This window comes from Mytilus californianus, unplaced genomic scaffold (assembly GCF_021869535.1).
Source record: "Mytilus californianus isolate M0D057914Y unplaced genomic scaffold, xbMytCali1.0.p SCAF_4, whole genome shotgun sequence".
Lineage (NCBI taxonomy): Eukaryota > Metazoa > Mollusca > Bivalvia > Mytilida > Mytilidae > Mytilus > Mytilus californianus.
In genome coordinates, this window is record NW_026262690.1 from 108165606 (window position 1) to 108187017 (window position 21412).

General features: G+C 32.4%; 1 protein-coding gene across 2 annotated transcripts; it reads right to left on the bottom strand.

Moving 5' to 3' along the window:
- Positions 1–1084: 1084 nt before the first annotated feature.
- On the bottom strand, positions 1085–13104 carry LOC127739059 (protein angel homolog 2-like). 2 transcript variants are annotated; one of them, XR_008000261.1, is made up of 5 exons: positions 12072–13104; positions 9878–10104; positions 7343–7412; positions 3466–6311; positions 1085–3141 (listed from the first exon to the last, which is right to left on the bottom strand). XR_008000261.1 is itself a non-coding variant. In XM_052250630.1 (4 exons), exons 1-4 carry the CDS (start codon positions 12661–12663, stop codon positions 5380–5382), a joined length of 1821 nt encoding a protein of 606 aa, XP_052106590.1. In that variant the 5' UTR covers positions 12664–13104; the 3' UTR covers positions 1085–5379. The 2 variants fall into 2 exon arrangements, 1 of the variants encoding a protein (XP_052106590.1); XM_052250630.1 differs by having other exon boundaries at positions 1085–6311.
- Between the last annotated feature and the right edge of the window lie 8308 nt (positions 13105–21412).

Consider the following 21412-nt stretch of genomic DNA (forward strand, 5'->3'; position numbering starts at 1 on the left):
AAACTAACAGCCTAATTTATAACAAGACAAAATATGAAACAGTTCAAATTAGAAAGCCAAGGACCTGATTTATGACAAAGCAATAAACTAAAATACAAAATGACAGACAGCAACCAATGACAACCACTGAATTACAGGATCCTGACTTTGGACTGGCATATAAAGAATGTGGCAGGGTTAAACAAGTTTGTGAGCGCTCAACCCTCCCCCTTACCTTGGACAGGGGTGTTACAGCTGGTAATAAGTAAGTGTTGTAAATGGCTTGACTCTCCCTATTGGCATAAATCATAAAAACAAATAACATAAAGACTAAAGTGCTAGGGGCCGTCTTAAACTTGCAGTGAGGTGAAAGTTTTTTTGCTCCATGTTGAAGGCCTCACTGTGTCTTTCAGATGAAGAACAGCAATAAAAGCACTGTTCCTTTGCTTATTGTGTGTGTTTTTTCGTTGTGCATGTACTGATATTGTGTCATGGATGGATACCCCATATCTTTTGTTTTTCTAAAGATACAAAATACAAATTTAAGAGTACTCAGTTAATGAAAGCTCTTTCAATCCTATTTAATATTGTGTAGTGCATACAGTGACACATGTTTTTTGCTGAGCATGTACTGATTTTGTGTCATGGATAGATACCCCATATCTTTTGTTTTTTTCTATTATGTTAGAAATGGCCTTTTCTCTTTACAGATCACAAGATAGAATTTTGGATAATTTTCTATCACCCCTAGTTTTAAAAATAAGGAGATGTATAATGGTTGCAAATGAGACAACTATCCATCAAAGACAACAGGATGAGCATGTAAACATCTATAGATCCCTTTACAGCCTTTAACAATGAGCATAACATTTAGCGTATAATCAGCTGTAAAAGGCTCTAACATGACAAAATTAGAAACAATTCAAAAGAAAAAATCAACTGCTTGATTTTTGCTAAAAATCTTCAACAAATATGGATTACAACTGCAGTTCCCTTAGAAATTCATGAATGGATCATACATTCGGTATCACTGGTAGGCATATGGATGGCAATACAAATGGCTCCTGTTTTTCAGACAATTATATAAATATATAAACAACAAAAATAAACATGAAAATTTATTCCAACTGCTGCCAACAAATGCATGAATTAAAAAATATTTTATTTACATTGGAAAAACCAGTAATGAAACAAAAGTAAGAATTCATTATGTTGATACCATAACATTTGTACCATAAATTCGTTTGTTTTATAAGAATTAACAACATTGTACTTGTAAAAATAAAACCAAAATCAACAAAATTTCTTGCAATTGGTCAATTCTATTACTGTAAATTCAGAAATTATTGCGTGCATTTATTTTTGTGATTTTTGAAGAAGTGATAAAAGTGCAGGATTAATAACTGCAATTTCAAGAAAATCTGCAGACAGATGTATGTATCAGATAATAAGAATGTGACATCTTATTATTGCGATAATCACCAAGTTGCATTATTCACATTAATAAAAACCTAGCAATTATTTCTGAATTTACAGTATCATGATTATCAATTAACAAAGAAGAGTTTTAACTAACATCAGGTCATGCAGGTGTTGAATCCTAAATTGCCCTGGTGAATTTAGGAGGTCTTGGTCAATGCCCTAAATGGGCCTTGAAGTGAGGAACACAATAATAACATGTAAACATAATCTCTGGCATGATATTGGGCATCCTGGCTGCTATTGTCAAGAATTGACTGAACTTTACCATGTGGGCTGTTCTATAGTGCAGAGGCCAGAGGACCATAGAATAATGATAAAAAACCTATGGAGTTTTTAAAAGTTTGCAAAGAACTTAATTCTCAAAGAACTCCATTTGGTTAAATTGATATTTTTCACTAAAAGAAGATTTTCTGGGTATGCTAAATTGCCTTAAATTTTACCTCATATGGTACCCCCAAAAATCAAACCATGTGACTTGTCTTAGATTCAAAACAAGATGTCATTTTTAAGTTTGCTATGGACAAAGAAATTGAAGAAAATGTTACAATTATGGCCTACATGGTCTACCTGAAATGAATGTGTGCATATTGACCCATTTAGAGTAAAAATCACATGAATTAAGCTGTTTCACATATCTTAATACCTTTAGAAAGGTTAAAATAGCAACAGGTAAATTCTTTAAACAAAATTTATAACCAATTGCAAGAAAATTATTTAACATATGAGTTTTAATGTAATAGAATTCAATCAATAATGCCCATGATTTGCTTTCAGTAATACTAATATATCAATATACATATAACCTTCTAAAAGTATAATCTCTACATGATTTTATTCAAAAGTTATACAAAAATTATAATCTCAAAAACTTTTGTCATATTATGTACATATACAATATTATATTTCATAAGGTTGAAAGAACACCATTTCAGAAAAAGGATGGCATTTTCTCTGACACTCTCTACATATATATTTTGCAAGTGATGCATGATTGAAAAAACACCATTTCAAAATTATAATTTACCTCCAATCTTCAATGCTCTTAGTACACAACTTAGACATCTGAGAGCAATTTTAAAGAATTCTAGTCAAAATGGGAGATACTTTAAATTATAATTATACATTAAAGTAAAATAAAATGCTCCGCTGGGCGCAGCTTGATATGACCGCAGAGGTCGAACCCTGAACAGTTGGGGCAAGTATGGACACAAGCTTGATACAGCACTGAATTTGGATTGTGATTAAATATTTGACACAGCATAGGTTTCTGACACAGAATGAATGTGGTCTAAGAACTTAAAAAAATTTTAATTAACCAATTCAAACCATATAATTATTATTTGCTTTTATATATAAATCAGAAATAACCAATTTAAAATGGAAAATTAAAAAAAAAAAAAAAAAGGAAAAAAAGGAAAAAAAAATCCCCCTCCCCAATTTTTTGAAACCCCTTATGATTCATCACACCCAAACTCAATCCCAGCCTTCCCTTAAAATTCAATCCCAGCCTTCCCTTTGTGGTATGGTACCTTGCAGTACAATTTCAGAGAGATCCATACACTTGAACACAAGTTATTGTCTGGAAACTAGAAAAATGCTTGTTTTTTGGCCCCAAATTCCTAAACGTTTAGGGCAATTACCCCCAAACTCACACCCAGCTTTCCCTTTGTCATATGGAACCTTGTAGTACAATTTCATAAAGATTCATACACTTAAACACAAGTTATTGTCGTGAAACTAAAAAAATGCTTGTTTTTTTCCTTTTTTTTTGGCCCCTTATTCCTAAAATTTTGAGGCAATTTCCCCAAAAATCAATCCAAGCCTTCCCTTTGTGGTATGGTACCTTGCAGTACAATTTCAGAGAGATCCATACACTTGAACACAAGTTATTGTCTGGAAACTAGAAAAATGCTTATTTTTGGTCCTTTTTTGGCCCCTTATTCCTAAACGTTTTGGACAACTACCCCCAAACTCCATTCCAGCTTTCCCTTTGTGATATGGAACCTTGTAGTACAATTTCAGAAAGATCCATACACTTCCACACAAGTTATTGTCATGAAACTAGAAAAATGCTTGTTTTTGGCCCCTAATTCCTAAAATTTTGAGGCAATTACCCCCAAAATCAATCCCAGCATTCCCTTTGTGATATGGAACCTTGTGGTACAATGTCAGAGAGATCCATACACTAACACACAAGTTATGTCTGGAAGTTACAAAAATGCTTATTTTTGGCCCCTTATTCCTTAACTGTTGGTACCATAACCCCCAAAATCAATCCCAACCTTCCTTTTGTGGTATTGAACCTTATGGTAAAATTTCATAGAGATCCATTTAATTTAAAATGCTTAAACTAAAGTTATAGTGAGAAAACCAATGTATCTTCGGACGACGACGTCGACGACGACAACGACAACGCCAACGTCATACCAATATAAATTTTTGCGGATGTATAAAAATTGGACATTTAACAATGGTTTTCACCTCACTCGTTGGTACTTGCACATTTGAAAATCCAATAAAAGTAATGTAGGGGACACATTATTGCACTTTACAATCGATCAATTTAAAGACACAAGAACACAATGTATAAAAGGTCACAATATGGTCTTAACCTTTGATGAGCTTCCATCATGCCAGCCTTTGCTACATTGTGTAATTTCTAAATCCCCTAGTCTAGACTAGTTGCAAATGAATTTTCCATTTAACATGTTTAAAGGATAATCTTCCCTTGCAGTACTGAAAATATTATATACATGTATGTATATTATCCAAATGTCCTTAATCATTGTTAATTTGTAAGTTACATGATAAGAAGTGACTGTTATTATTACATTAATTGACTTCAGACATATCATAAGAGTTTAAATATCATAATTAGGATTTATAGGCATTTAAATCCTCTTGAATACCAATTTTCTAAAGTTATTCCTAATATTAACATGTCTTGATTTATTTAATGAAATAAATTTTAAACAGGTTTATACATGTTATGTATGTATATTGTTGCATGCAATTATTGAGAAATTACAAAAAAAGAAATTAAATGCAACTTGAGGAAATTCTGCAATAAAATAATGCTATAGCTGCTATTAGAATTAATTTGTGAATTCTAATGAATAGGATACCTCGCTTATATTTCCATATTTCACAATAATAAAAACAATGCAAACATTTCTGCGATATTTCATTCTACCATGGTTAGCCCATTCATGCCTTTACAGCACAATTTAAAAAAAAAATCAATGTTGAGTAGATCAAAGTTTGACATATTTGCAACTATTTATATTTGCATGATTTTTCTTCTCATAAAAGTCACATTTATAGACTAATAGCTATAAAGATTACTCATGAACATTGAACAAAACATGTTCTTATACAATAATACATGTACTTCAATATCCAAAAAAATATCATATTTGAAGTGAAGGATCATCACATGCATGTATGACAAGTGGAAGAAACATGAATAATACTGAAATGGACAGCAAACTATTTTCAGGCAAATATAAAAAAATCACTATAGTAGAATTTTCATCCCATTACTACTAGTGATCAGAATAGCTTATTTATTTGCAATTTGGATGTTCTAAGTTCTAACACCATTTCTGTTTGGAATTTATAAAAATGACATAAAATGTTCACCCTCTTATCATCGATCATCCCACTTATATACATCTGTACAATTCTGCATCTTTACAAACCCAGATAAATGGAAAATAATTACATACACAGCAACACATATTATGAAAGTTTGAAATGCATGTACATGAATTCAAAATTATTCAAAATACATCTTAGTCAAAATAGTAAGGAAATATACTGTACACACTAAATGAAAGTGATAGTTGATGTAGAAACAGGATTCTGCAATAAGAAAAAAATCAAATTTTATGTTAAATCACTAGCACCCTTCAAAAATTAAATAAGGATCATTTTAACTAGTAAAGGTAAATGATCGGAGGGATTATACTGATTTGGCAAATTTCCAAGTTCTTGAATTTCTCTGGATGACATGAGGCCCCAGCGACCTAACAGTCTGAGTTTGTCCTCCATAATATTGCTGGTCGTGTGCTTGTTTCGTCTCGTATGCACGTTCCTGTGTTGGACGCTGTAAAATATATAGTCCACTGTACAAGCATCTGCACTGTGTTGTGTTGTGACTTCACGTTCATAATGTCCCAGTCTTTCTATAGTGTGGCGATATGTTGATACTAAATTTAACTTATGCCATATACAACCAGAAGACTGTGACACAGCTGGATAGCTCCTATGTCCAAAGTTCTCCTGATTATGAGATCTCCTAGAAACATGTTTGTTTTCAGTTTCTATATGTTGACACTGGTCCGAAATGTTTACGTCTGACGGGAAAAAATCTCTTGATAAATATCTGTCTTTGCCATATTGCCCTTCTCTCTGGCCAGAAATAGTCCTCGTAAGTAATCCTTCATACCTCAAGAACCCTTGAACCATGAACTTATATAAGTCACTAAAAGGTGTGGCATTAAAATCCCCACACATGAGAACCTGACAATGACGATTTCTACTGGTTTTAGCAACTTTATCGATTTCTGCTAGAAGACACATGGCCTGGCCAAGTTTAACGTCCCCTCTCCTTGGATTAAATAATAAATGGGTATTAGCTACGCAAATAGAATCTTCCTCTGAATATGGATGTTTATGGGGTCTAAGTTTAACAATAAGACCAACATTGTCTCTGTCCAACAGACTGTAATTAGATTTATAGTAAGGCACCGAAACACTCTGTTCCAGAGTAAACTTTTCTCGTTTGTAAAATGTTGCACAGCCGTCTAATTTGTTACCAGTTCTTTTGACATACACACCATTGTAACCTAAAAATAAATAAACTGTTATCACAGAGATATGTCTCGCCTTTTTGTAATTTTGATAATGCAAATGTTGAAATTAATATAGCAATACTTTAACATGTAAGTTATGCAAATATTCAAAGTCGATGAACCATGACTGAAGGTACATGGCTAAACAATCTCCATGGAATGAGATGTGCCAATGCTAATACAACTACATACCAAATACCATTGACTTATCATAAGTCATTCCCTTTAAACAAACCTAAACACAAACATTAACTTGTAAACTATGTAAAAGTTTCAAAGTCAATGAACCATGATGAGGGGGTGGGGCTATATAATCTCCATGGAAACGATACTTGCAAATGCCAATAAATTTGCATACCAAATATCATTGACTTAACATTAGCAGTTCATCTTAAACTGATCTAATCACAAACTTATACATGTAAACTAAGCAAAAGTTTCAAAGTAAATAGACCATGACTGAGGGGGCGGGGCCAAATATTCTCCATTGAAATGAGATGTGCTAATGCTTATACAACTGAACATCAATTAACATTGGCCTACCACTAATGGTTCCCCTTGAACTAACCTAATCACAAACTAATACATGTAAACTAGGCAAAAGTTTCAAAGTCAATGACCATGACTGAGGGGCAGAGCCAAATAATCTCCAAGGTAATGAGATATGTGAATGCTTATACAACTGCATACCAAATATCATTGACCTACCACTAGTGGTTTCCCATTAACTGACCTAATCACAAACTAATACATATAAACTACATGTAAGCAAAAGTTTCAAAGTCAATAGACCATGACTGAGGGGGTAGGGCCAAATAATCTCCATGGAAATGAGATCTGCCAATGCTAATACAACTGCATGCCAAATATCATTGACACATAGTTAGCTATAAAAGGCCCCGAAAGTATTCAAAGGAGAAAACTAACGGCCTGATTTATGTACAAAATAATGTACGAAAAACAAATATGATATACTACAACAAACGATAACAACTGAATTACAGGCTCCTGACTTTATATCTTACCAAGCTGTTTCAGTTTAGGTTCCAAGAATTCTGTGTAATGCTGGTTATGTACTTCTTGTAAACATAATATCTAAAAGTAAAGTATTGAGATTGTAATATTAAATGCCATTAATGAAAATATGATGAAATACCTATTGATGGGTTGTTGTATGTGTACCATATCCCCTTTGATTCACATACTCACAGTAAATTCAGAAATTATTTGTCAGTTTTTATAAATGTGAATAATGTGATTCCCAATAATAGGAACTCACATTCTGATATCTAATACAATGTACATATATCTCTATCATGTCTATGCAACTTTTCCTGAAATCACAATTATCAATCTCACATTTTTGTCCATTCTTTAATAATCGCAATAATAAATGAACATGATGAGTAAATGCATGCACTAATTTCTGAATTTACAGTAATGTATAAAAAAAAAATGGTCAAATGAAGTGGATGGCACATTTTGGATTCTGCCACAAACTAATTTTTTTAACTGACTTTTTGAGTCTTTAGAAATCTCTAACCCCCTCCCCCGACAACGATACTTTTAATTTAAAAAATAATGCCTTGTTTTTCAGGAATAGTACGTACACCAAACACTGTAACACTTCAGCAATGTCAGAAAATTTCAAAACATTGAATATGTCATTCCTATAATGGTCATTGGGGATAATCTCAAAACAAATATTATTTTGTTATATTTTTTGGTTGCTGTCTCATTGTGTATTTATCCATGACTTCTTTTATTCACTACTATAAGATTTTTTGTTTTTTTTCTATTCTATTTGTTTTAAAGAAGAGGAAAATCATTTAAATGGGTGAAAAAAAACAGAGAATAAAGGACCCCCAAAAATAAAGATTAGAGAAATATAGGCAAAAAAAAAATGAAGAATAGCAAATAATGGGGTCATCAAATATAAAAAAAAAGAGAATAAAGGGCAAAAAAACAAGAATGGAGAAATGGAGACCCCTATTCAGACCCTCTGCATGCTCTATGTGCCCACTCCCATTGTATACAGGTTGAACTAATAAAATCCAGCAAAGCTGCACATGTAATGTGATCATATAAGATGATCATTTGTTTTTTAAAAAACAAATGATCATCCTATATAATCACATTACATAATATGAGCTGCATCCGATAGAAATCGACCTTATGCAAGTTCATGCATACATGTACATGTATTAGAATTTGATTAATTTTTAAACATTCAAATACAAAATAAAAGATGAATTTTGGTCTGTTTTGTAAGGTTCCCATATAAAATATAAAGCTTTTAAGAAGTTAGCTAACGCTGCCGCCACCGTAGCCGCCGCCGGATCACTATCCCTATGTCGAGCTTTCTGCGACAAAAGTCGCAGGCTCGACAAAAATAAAATAAAACTAAATAATTTCAGAGTTTATCAAATTGACTAATACAAATCACCATTTACAGTGTACTCTATCATGTCTATATATATAACCAGTATTTCCTGTGCTACAATTTTAACGAACATACTTATCTACGAGAGAAAGTGCTGTGTTGAGAAAAGTCATGAAAATGAACAATAACTAAAATAATTTTTAGTGTTACATGCATTTTAGTGTTTTTTGTCCTTTTAAAGAATTTGGTGTTGTCAATACCAGCTGAATACAGATTTCAATCATAATTCTAATATGGCAACCTACATGTATATATCGTCAACCAGTATAATCACTGTATATCTACTTTTAGTGCAAACACATTTTAAAAAAAGACACAAAATTGGCTGTTCTGCATTACGCCCACCTTATTTATATAACTAGGTAAATTGCGACAGTAAAACCCACGTTTTACGTAGACCAAGCTTCAAAAACAATACAGTTATCTTTTTTCTAATGTAAAATAAACAAATCAGTCCATTTCAGTTATTATTTTGGATTAAAATTTCATAAAAACGAAATTCCGGGAAATGATGTTAAATCCTCTTTGGCAACTGAACAAGGTGACTTCTTATGTATACTTCCGGCGTCAAATGTAAATACTGGACGTTTTTAGTCGTCAGAATGTAATAAAACTAGATAAAAAGAACATTTTTAGGTGAAAAATGTGATTTTTTTAATTTATTATTGCACAGCATAAAATAATCTATTAAAAACAACCCATGGTTAAATGAAAACAAATCTACGGCTGCCATGAATTATTTCTTAAACAAGCTAAAGGCTTGTCTATTGTTGAAGATTACATCATAAGCTAACCTCTAGATGTCTAGTGTCTAGAGATACATGAAGTTTATGTAGTATGTATTAAAAGGGTTAAATTTCTGTTTATTTTTGATACAACTTCTTGTACATGTTGTATGGAGCATAGTTCTTTATTCATTTATTTTCAATGTAATATATCTTAAACTTACTGAATGCTAAATTAATACTGCATAAATATGTATGCTCAGAAACAGGCCCTTAAACATTTGTTAAATTGGATTTTAATAAAGTATTCATATTCCTCTTCTTATTCATATTTAGATATAGTATGCAGCAATATAATGCTCATTTCACATCATAAAATTCATCATCAATACCTCAGCATTTAGAGCTTGAATTTCTTGCAGGAGTTTTTCAGATCTGTAATTCCAGTCTAGAACTTGTTGTGGTGATTCTCTGTATAGATATTTATTGTCCTCCAATAAATTCTGAGCCAGGATATTGTACGACATTATCGTGAATTCAAATCCCGGCCTTGGTCTTTGTAGTTGTTCTATACCTAATCTGGTCAGTTCCCACTGTCTGTTAACACCATACTCTACATCTGTAATATAATAGTCATGGGTTATTCCAATAAGACTCACCTCTAACAACAATACACATGTATGTGTGTGAGTAGATGATCTGATAGCTATATATGGATAGTTTCACAGGAGAATAAAGAGCATGATGTGTTGCTTATAATGTAAATGTAATACACATTTGTACTTAATTAAAAATTTTATTTGAATTTTTTTATATTTATAATTCATGTAATTTATTCTAGGCTTTTGTAGACTAGGGCTGTTTAGGGTAGGTGTGGATGCTAGTCTGTTGTTTCACTCTGTGTGTTGCCCTTCAGATGTCTTATGGTTATTTTTGTTGTTGAGTTTCTATCACATTGACAAATAGGGGGAGATTAAAAAGTTTTGCCCTACCCTACCATGGGCATGCTGGACATCTGTAACCAAGGAACACACAATGTATGACAAAAATGTATGATGCATCCAGGTCTTCTACCTTTTGAAATATTATACTTTTAGCAAACAATTTATGCTGTTGTCACATTCTGGAAGCTCAATGATTTGTTTTACACAATGTAAAGACAAATAACATGAATAACAATCCAGAATAAATGTAATTGAAATCATGAAAATTTGATTTTCAATAATACATTTTTGAAGATTTATAGAACTCATGCAGACAATAAACATGATAAAGGTACAGAAATGTAGATATATTGACATTCATCAATGTTCATTGACATTATAACAGTGTACTGAATTTTACCAAAAGTTGAATAAGGTGTAACAAACATTCAACATATTGTTAAAACCATGGAAGTATTATAATGACAGGAACAACTACAAAATGTATAACCCGACTTCAAATATTTCATCTGCAATGCCATGTGGCATTTTATGGCAGGATAATTAACATGAAACATGGCATGTTATTAAAACAACAGTGTGTGGCACACAGCCATATTGTCATTCTCTGTTGTTTCTCGCAATTACAGAAATAAACGAAGAAATTAAAAGTTGTCATAAGTTCTAAGGAAACAGCCGATAGATTAATGGATGTGTGCTAGACATCATTAAAAATTCTAGAAAAACACTTTGACAATGGAGACATGCACCATATGTTTATTGATTTATTTTTCTGTGAAAATTGCACTATGTACATTTTGTATATATGATGGGTATAAGAAGAATGTATTCGCTGAGCTGAGCCTGTGGATGAAAGTTTTTAAGCTTGTTATACTGTAGAATAATATAAATTAGTATCATTTGGACAGAAAGTGATAGCATATTATATGAAATAGAGATGGTTTAACCATGTTAACCATTCAATAACATTTTATACATGTATGTCTCAGTTTTTACACAAATTAATAAATATGGGTCAAATAATAAGTCATAGTTGGCACATTCATACATATTAAAATAGAAATACTGTCCCTGGCTGTATATTATCAGATCAAAGTCGTTCAGATAAGAATATCTGAGCAGTTTTGAATTTCACAATAGGAAAAAAAATAAAACACAATTATCAATATATATACAATTATATACATATATATATTAAATGAGGTGTGGTGTGTCTTCTTATTTTTACTGTTTTTGTTCTATAAAATTACTTTGTGTTATTAAGAATTTGCTCGATTACTTTTTTTGTATTTTAAACATTTTTTTACCTTTTTTAACATGAAACTGGATGTGACATACTATGTTTGGTGGTATGACACCTTAAAGGTGTTTTCATATCATGAATTACATGGAATTTGTTTTAAAAAAATTCTGTTCAAAGAAAATTATTCAACTTGTTCAACCTGTGACTTTGTGTTAACCTAATTAGATAAATATATATTACGGCTTTATATACTATAACATATTATGTCTTTTAAATAAAACCTTTTCATTTTACAGTTAAATAATACATTTGTACATTTTACACTCTCTACATGTACATGTACAAAAATGTACATGTATATGTCATGCATGTAATAAAATCAACTAAATAAACATGTACCTATTTGTTCAACCTTGTTTGGACATTTTATCTCCTCAGCAAGTTCAAGTATTTCTTCAGTTTTAGTTCGAGCTACTTTAAAATTAGATTCTCCAGACAAATGCACTTTTCTTTTTTGAGATACAGTTGCATGAAAGCTATTTTCCAATAACCCTGATGAAAATGGAATTGATCTTCGATAATAACGATCCTTTTTATACTGAAATATTTCCTCTTGTACTTCATGTGTACAAGATTTCATTGTACTCCCAACTTGCATAATGGCCGGATCATCTAATACATTAGTGTATTTTTTGCCAGTACACTTTTTCTGCATTCCCTTATCCTCGGAACCACTTGAGTCAAAATTTTCAATGTTTGATTTTCTTTCTTCCATTTTTTGTCTTTGATTATAACATTTGTGGTTATCTAATAAATTATCTTTTTCAGTTTCACAGGAATTACTTAAACTTGCACCAGTACATGTAATTGATGACCTGGTACTAACACTAACAGTTCTCTGGTTTACAAGTCTCCCCAATATACAAAGTCTGCACTGCATTTTCGAAAACATCTTTCTCAAACAAAGTAAATACCACAAGTGACTTGACATCCATTCTAAAAATACTTATCATAATACTACTAAGGTTCAAAAAACCCAATAAGCTTTAACCTTGACCTCTAGGATTAAAAATAGGATATCTTCACCAATATTACCAATGATTACATGTACATGTAGTGTTTCACTATTGGGCTGCCTTATTGCAGAATTCTTTAATATACGTGGTACTATTTCAAAAAATTAAATTAACGTTTTGCTGTGAATAAAATTGAATAAATGTGACTTTTAAATGTTAGTTTCACTTTAAAACAAGTTTTATCGCATGGTTATATATTTTCGTAGACTTCGGCACTTTGTGATGATTTTTTTTAGTTTTCTCTCACATTCCAACTAACGTGTTCTTATTTTGAAAACATTGGCAGTGTGCCGGAAAGTTTAATAAACAAAGCAATCACTTATCAATCACTCCTTTGCCATGCATGTACTCGGGTTTTCGTCCTTGATGATAATAACACACAGGTCGATTACGGATTTAAAATTCCGTGTTAACCGAATAATGTCACTAACCTTAGAAATCCTTAGAACCTTTCAATAGATCTTCAATAAGGAACACTAAGTTATACTTGTGCGGTTTATATTAAAGATTCTATATCGACCCATTTTTTAAACTGTAAAAAGGAGTGACGTTTTAAATCTACATAGAATAGAAAACTTAAAATTCATTGTTGCTTCTACCATAGATATAATGGCTATTATATCTATGCTTCTACAGACCACCTTCAGACACGGGTTGGACCGTTCTCCGACCTCTTCTCCACTTGAAGAACTTAATATACATCTAAGCCGTACAAAAGGGAACTCAAAAGCTACTATAATTGTAGGGGGAGATTTCAACCTTGGTCATATAGTCTGGCAAATACCATCAGTAATTCCTGGAAAGCCAGATAATAACTTGTGACAACATCAAATTCTTATTGACATAATAAATGACCACTCTCTGGATCAAATAGTAAACAAACCAACAAGAGGTGAAAGAATACTAGATCTCATCTTAACAAATGCACCAAACATCAAAAATAAATGGAATTAATGCTACCTATTGGGCCTGAATGCAGATCACGACATCGTATTCACTGAATGTACAACATCACTGAAAAGAAACAAAAATCAAACAAGAAAAATCCATCAATTCAAAAAAGCAAACTGGGAAAACATTAAATTAGACATACAAGTACTAGAAGAAAAGATCAAAACAATATATGATAAAAGTAACACCAATGAACTATGGCTGACTTTCAAAGAAGACCTTATAAAAACCATCAGTACTATCATACCACAAAATCAAATAACACACAAAATGAAATTGCCTTGGATCACAGAATAAAAATTTACATAACAAAACGTCTGCATAAAAAATCAAAAAAATCAACAACTGCAAATTAAATACAAACATATGAAAAGAACATTGCAGGCAGACATGCGCTCGGCTTATTGGCATTACATTGAAAACATGATCATAGACCTTCCAATTGAAGAACTTGGTAGCACCAACAAAAAGTACACCGTCACCTAAAAACCTGTTCTCATATATCAACGGCATGAGAAATTATCATTCTCAGACTGGTGTAGCTGCACTGAAAAAAGATGGATTGCTCATAACAAACACCAAAAATAAGGCAAAAATCCACAACGAGCAATTCCAAAATGCATTCACCACTAAATCATTTGCAAACCCAATACCAGTAAAAAAAAGTCATCATCACATGCACACATGAATGTAATTAAAATATCAGAAAAGTGCGTCAACAAATTACTGCATAACAGTAATACAAATAAAGCCACAGGCCCTGATGAACTATGTGGAAAGGTATTAAAGGAAATGAAAGGTCATCTTAGTCCTATCATCACACTCATCTTCCAAAAGTCTATTAACACTCATAAAATACCTACAGACTGGAAACATGCAATCGTCTGAACTGCATTCAAAAAAGGAGACAAACACAATGCCATAAGTTACAGACCAATTTCACTTACATGTATACTTTACAAAATAAATTACAATACTATGGAATAGACAATAATACCTTGGAATGGATTGGTGATTTTTTACATCAACGTACACAGACAGTCATGCTAGATGGAGAACAATCAGAAAAAATCGAGGTAACATCTGGAGTGCCACAGGGCACCGTCCTTAGCCCAATTTTATTCCACATTTACATAAACGATTTCCCGGAATACTTACAGCATAGCATCTTAAGGTTATTTGCCGATGACAGCATCATCTATAGAAACATCAAAAACAAAGATGATGCATCCAAATTACAACAGGACTTAGATTCAGCGGCACAATGGGAAAAAGACTGGTTAATGTCATTCCATCCAGACAAATGCTCCATACTAAGAATTACACCCAAAAAAAATGAAACCAGTCAACCATGACTGCATCCTTCACGGTCACATTCTTCAAACTAAAACAGCTACAAAATATTTAAGCATAACCATTCAATCAGATCTCAAATGGAATAAACATGTAGATAGTATAACAGCAAATGCAAATCGACAGCTAAATTTTCTAAAACGTAACCTAAAAGTATCATCCAAACAAATGAAAGAAAGGGCATACATGTCGTTAGTTAGACCTAAGCTTGAGTACAGCTCTTGTGTCTGGGGGACCCTCACAACAAAAACCAAAACAATCAAATTGAGATGGTCCAACAAAGAGCTGCCGCTATACATGTAATAGATACCACAATACCAGCTCTGTCTCAAATATGCTTGAACACATACAGTGGCCTACATTACAGTTGAGACGATTACAAACAAGACTAGTGGTTTTCTATAAAATTATACACCAACATTTAGCAATCTACCCTAAAGATCTTCTCATTGAATCAGACAGCAGAACAAGACATAAGCATACCAGCCACTATAAACAAATTCAAACCAATAAAGATTCTTACAAATTCTCATCTTATCCGCACACAAGAGTACAATGGAACCTACTTCCAACTTCAGCAATCCTTTGTACAACAGTTGACGGCTTCAAAGAGCAGATTTCTATATCTGCTCTTTCGCAAATATTCTAAACACTGCATAACATGTACATAGTTTTACCAAGAAATATTCATAGGATAAAAATCCACAAATTTTTTTAATTAAATCACTGTTATATTTTTTATTTTTTTTCTGTTCACCAATGTAACATAATATAACTGAAAAGTTTATTTCTTTTAAATTGTAAATAAGCCACGCATGCAACGGCAAGTAATAGTCAAAGTTGTGACTGAGTGTTGAAATACGAAGATAGATAGTTTAGTTAACGCAGATACCATGGTATAATTTCTGTATTGTAATATGATGTCTCTTATTATATATAGTTCCAGCATCAATCATGAATACACAATCATGACCTAGCACATTTAGCCAGATACATACACCCCAGAGAGGCTGAAGCTAATATAAAGCTATATAATAAACATCACAAAGCCTTCATGCTAGGACTAAGGTGCGAAGTCCAATACTGATTTGTTTGCCGGGTAGATTGTTTTGTAAACTATATCATTCAGATCTCCGTGGTATTTCGCAGTCCAGTATTGGTGAAAGATCATCTAGTGTTCTGCGGACTAAGAACAGCTATCCTTCATTCAAATTCATTTAACTTTTAAATTTTTTTAATTAATTTCATTGACACGGACACGTACCCCCCCCCCCTTTTAATACTTTCTATTCGGAACAATCCCACTGTAGACGTTTAGTTTTGTTGTAGTGGGCTTGATATATGCCTCTGGTGTAATTTCCCACTTTAAATTGTTCTTAATGGTTATCAGTCCTTTTTTTTGAACCAACAGAGTTAGTTTTTTTGTTGGATGTATTGTAATTCTGTCCTGTCTTGCATTGCGCAGAGCCAGTATACCTACTAGCATAATTTAAATAAGGTGTAGACTAAATTAAAGTAATTATGGCTAGTTTCGGTTCACCACTAATAAATATGTGGGATATACGTCAATGAGAAAATAATCTAACCACTTGAAAATGAACTAAAAGATATTATTGACAGATATAGAGCTACATAGTCCTCAACAATAAACAGGTGTTATATTTACTATAAATTTTTAAAACTCTAAATAAATCCGAGTCTATACAAATTCTAAATGAATTGAACAGAAACAATTCAAGATCTGCAATTTACCGAAATGCACATCTGGTGTATCAAATTTACATCATTTGATTTTTTTTAGGAGTGAGGATTGTTGGAACAAAATATTCTATACCATATATTCCGCAAGGAATAAATCCTGTTATATTTGTTCCAGTGAAAACAATAATACACAATATTTCTTCCACTTGGAAATTTATTATGAAGGAACTTCTATTTCATGACATATTGATTAATATATGTCGACCAAACTTCATCTACATCTTTGGTATTTTCTCGTTCAGTTTCTACAACTAGTCACTGGACCTACTATTCCCTGTGTGCTATATTGTACAAAACGGGATATTTTTGGATATTCCTTCATGAGACAGCAAACCAAAGATACAAATAACATAAAAAAAATCAAATGGCATGTGCATTAACTTACCTGTATACTTGTGTCTTTTTCTTCCAGACATGTTTTTATACCTTATGTATATCTTATTGGTAAATATATGTTGTGTACATCTCTTATAAAGGAATCGTAACATTAATCATTTCATTTATTGAAGACCCCCATTCCCTTACATAACTGCTTCCTTAACAACGTCTGTGACGTGTATAATATTGTTTTTACGTCCGATGCCCCTTGAAGGCACGAAACAATTTGTTACGCTGATGGACATGTTCTCCAAGAGAATCATGGTTAACCCTGGATGATTATTGAAATAACTCCTTAGCAGAGGCGGATTTATGGGGAGACAAGGGGCCCGATCCCCCTTCAAGTATTACTCCAAATGTTGGCTTTCAAGTTCCGCTTTTTTAAATCCTGGATCCGCACCTTTTCAGTGTTGAATCTTTACAGATGAATTGCTCTTTAAGTCATTTTTTTTAAATTTTAATCATGGTTTTGTTAGCTCCTTTCTTATTACGGCTTCTGTCTGCCCATTGATATTGGTTTGATTTTCGTAAGAATGTTCAAATCAAGTTTTGTTTCAATTTTGTACACATTATTTTTCAGCATGCCCTCCTCCCCCTTTTTTGGAACTCTGTATTGACGGACCAAAGTTAACTGATATCTGGCCTACTATCAAGCTATTTCGTTCAAATAAGGGATCCCGATCTATAATTGTGTTATATAAATTTACTGCACCAGATGCGCATTTCGACAATTAGTGTCTCTTTAGTGATGCTCGAGGCCAAAATATATTCGAAAACCCAAAACTTATTCAAAATTGGAGATCTGATAAAACCAAATAGGAGAAAAAGTATAGCCAAAGTCGGACAAGAAATCAGAGGTTTGCATGAGGGAGATATATTCCTTAAATTAAAATCATTTCCAAAATTTTGTAACAGCAAATGATTCTGAATGTGTACACTTTGAATGTCCAGCCAAAAGGTTTCAACACTTTCCAGTTTTGGTAGTCACCAAGTTCAACTCTCTATGTCCAGTGGTCATCAAGTTCAACTTCCCAGTATTGATTAAATATGTGACAAAAGCACAACATATTATTCATTGCATTAGGGACAGTTAAATGTGGTGCTGTACAAACCATGTTTTCAATTATACAGCAAGTTGGACGGAGATGAGTCCTAATACCGGTTTCTGTGAATATCTAACTCCCCCCATCTTTCTGACTTTTAGTACAAAAAAATGACTAAGTCCAAATACCTGGCATTTTGAGAATATTTGAAAAAAATCCTGTGAACATGTGCACTTCTATTATGTGTACAAACAACCAACAAAATATTAAAGCTGTAGCTCAAAAACTGTAGGAGGAGATAGCCGGACAAACCATGATCTCTTTATGCCGCTAGTACCCTGAAAAAGTCCATATAACTGGCATTTTGAGAGTATTTAAAAATATTGTTTTCTATGTTGTCTTTTTGTCGTTTTTGTTTTTTGCCATGACATTGTCAGTTTGTTTTCGACTTACTTTGAATATCCATTTGGTATCTTTCGTCTCTCTTCCGTTTTTTTTTTTTTGTGTTTGCCTATTATTAACTTGAAAAAGATATGTAGATATATAGATAAATAGCAAAAATTATTTGCAAGACTAGATCTACAAATAAGTCTAATGGCCGAAATTGTAAGTCGACTCATTGTTGGCTTTATAGGTCTTTGATTACGAGTTTTACCAATTTTTAGTTTGTTTTTGTCCATTGATGAAAATGCACACATAGACCTAGATGAGGGACACAAGCTCTTTAGAGCCTGTAGTTTATGTAACAAATTTGCAGAGGAAATCAACATTTTTATTGCAATCAGTTGCTACGAAAAGTTTTAAAAAATGTTCCAAAACGGACCAAGCAAATTATATATGTGAAACATTAAATAAAACTTGTTTAGGAAAGACCTTAAATTTCGTCAATAAGAAATGAGAGATTAAATAGTTGCTAAGTTAAACTTATACCAGAGTCTCAAATCAGGATTCAGAAAAGGGTTATCAAACACCGATAATATTTTTGTGTTGCAGTTAATTTTATTTATACTGACCGACTTTAGAAACGCAACACTAGATTATTCTTTTTAATTCCCATTTTCAAGTTAAACAACAGTATGCACATAAATTTCATTCATTACTTCATTGTCTAAAAGCATTTTACAGTTCGAAAGTTGAATTGATTACGTCATTTTTAATGTTTAAATCATGTGGCAAGCACTGAAACCCTGGTTTTCCCCTTATCAATGGATGTGTCACCGTTGAAGCCAGTGACTGCCTTTAACTAACGCCAAAATGATTGTCAGAAAGGTCAACCAATTCTATTGGGCATGTTTTGAGTTCTGTTTTGTACCTCAGTCCGTCAGTATATTTTTATTCTTCGATGGGCAAAAAACTATTTTGCACTTTTGTGGATTTCAAGTGAGCATTTGACACTTCTTGGAGAACATGGTTATGGCAAAAATTACAAATATCTCACATTTCTGGAACATTCATTTTACAAATATCTAAAATATATATCAAAATATAAAGACATATATTCGATATGGTAATCAATGATCAACCTTCCTTAATTGTGATGTTGGTGTTAGGCAGGGTGAAAATGTAATACTTTTTTTTTGTATTTTTAAATGATTTAGACAGCTTTTTTGTGGAAAAGAATGTTAAAGATTTAGAACACATATAAAAAATGTTAAGAATTGTTTCAAGTATAAGTAAGTAAAATCTGTGTCATTTTGTATGCAAATGACATGTACGGTTATTATGTCTGGCAGTAAAGAGCAAAATAACAAAAATACTGAACTCCAAGGAAAATTAAAAACGGAAAGTCCATTATCAAATGGCAAAATCAAAAGCTCAAACACATCAAACGAATGGAAAACAACTGTCATATTCCTGACTTGGTACAGGCATTTCCTTATGAAGAAAATATTGGATATAACCTGGTTTTATAGCTAGCTAAACCTCTCACTTGCACGACAGTCACATATAATTCCATTATATTGACAACAATGTTAAAACAAAACAAACAGACATAATAGGTAAAAAAAAAATCAAAAATTGGGGTACAGCAGTCATCATTGTGTTATAATCTTAATCACGATAAAAACAAACAAATACGTCAATAAAGAAAAACAAAATGGCATATTGCTGATCATTTAGCCTGTTTAGTTTCTCTGTATCTTCTTTAGTTTTTGCTCATAACACAAAAGAGAATAAAAAAAAATCCTCATTTAAGGGCAATCACTCCTATAAAGAGTCACAGTCTACTTAACTATATCGGCAAAATATGACTTGTTAGTAGATCTTGACTTGCTGATCATTTTTGTGATTTAAAGTGTATCTTTATCTATCATAATTTTCTATCATATATGACAAAACGAAAAATAAAAGAAAATGAAAATCGTCTTTAAAGGGCAATAATCGATTGACGATTTCGACCATGTTGACCTATAAGTAGTACTTGTCTTGCTGATCATCTTAAAGTATCTCTGTATCTAGTATAGTTTTCAAGATATTAGGCAAAAATGAAAAAAATGGTAAAATTTGTCATTTAAGGGCAATAAATCCTATATAAGAAGTCATCTGACAGTTTTGACAAGTATGGACAATTGGTAGAGCTCATCAACATCCTGAACATTTTTGCTCTTATCAGAGTTTCTCACTTTAGTCGTTTCTATGTATGTGGACGTTTGTTTTTGTTGCACTTCAGTGTTTCTGTTGTTCCTTTGTTTTCTTCTTATAGTTGATGTATTTCCCTCGGTTTTAGTTTGTAACCCGGATTTGTTTTCTCTCAATCGATTTATGACTTTTGAACAGCGGTATACTACTGTTGCCTTTATTTATGATGGTTTTCAAAATAATAGAAAAAACTTGCATTTTACCCCTTATGTTCTATTTTTAGCCATGTTGGCCATCTTGGTTGGCAGGCGAGGTCATCAGACATATTTTTAAAACTAGATACCTCAATGATGATTGTTGCCAAGTGTGATTAAATTTGGCAAAGGAGTTTCAGAGGAGAAGAATTATTTGTAGACCTTACTTTGCTGAACATTATTGCTGTTTACAGTTTATCTTTATCTATAGTAATATTCAAGTCAAAATTTCCTTAAAATTACTCATTCAGGGGCAGCAACCCAACAACGGGTTGTCTGATTCGTCTGAAAATTCCAGGGCAGATAGATCTAAACCTGATGAACATTTTTACCTCGTGTCAGAT

Coding starts and splice junctions, on each gene's coding strand:
- LOC127739059 (XM_052250630.1), bottom strand. CDS start 12,663: ATGTCAAGTCACTTGTGGTATTTACTTTGTTTGAGAAAGATGTTTTCG. Junction 10,105..12,071: donor AAACAAGGTTGAACAAATAG/GTACATGTTTAT, acceptor ATTATATTACAG/ATGTAGAGTATGGTGTTAAC. Junction 6,312..7,342: donor ACCTAAACTGAAACAGCTTG/GTAAGATATAAA, acceptor ATTTATTTTTAG/GTTACAATGGTGTGTATGTC.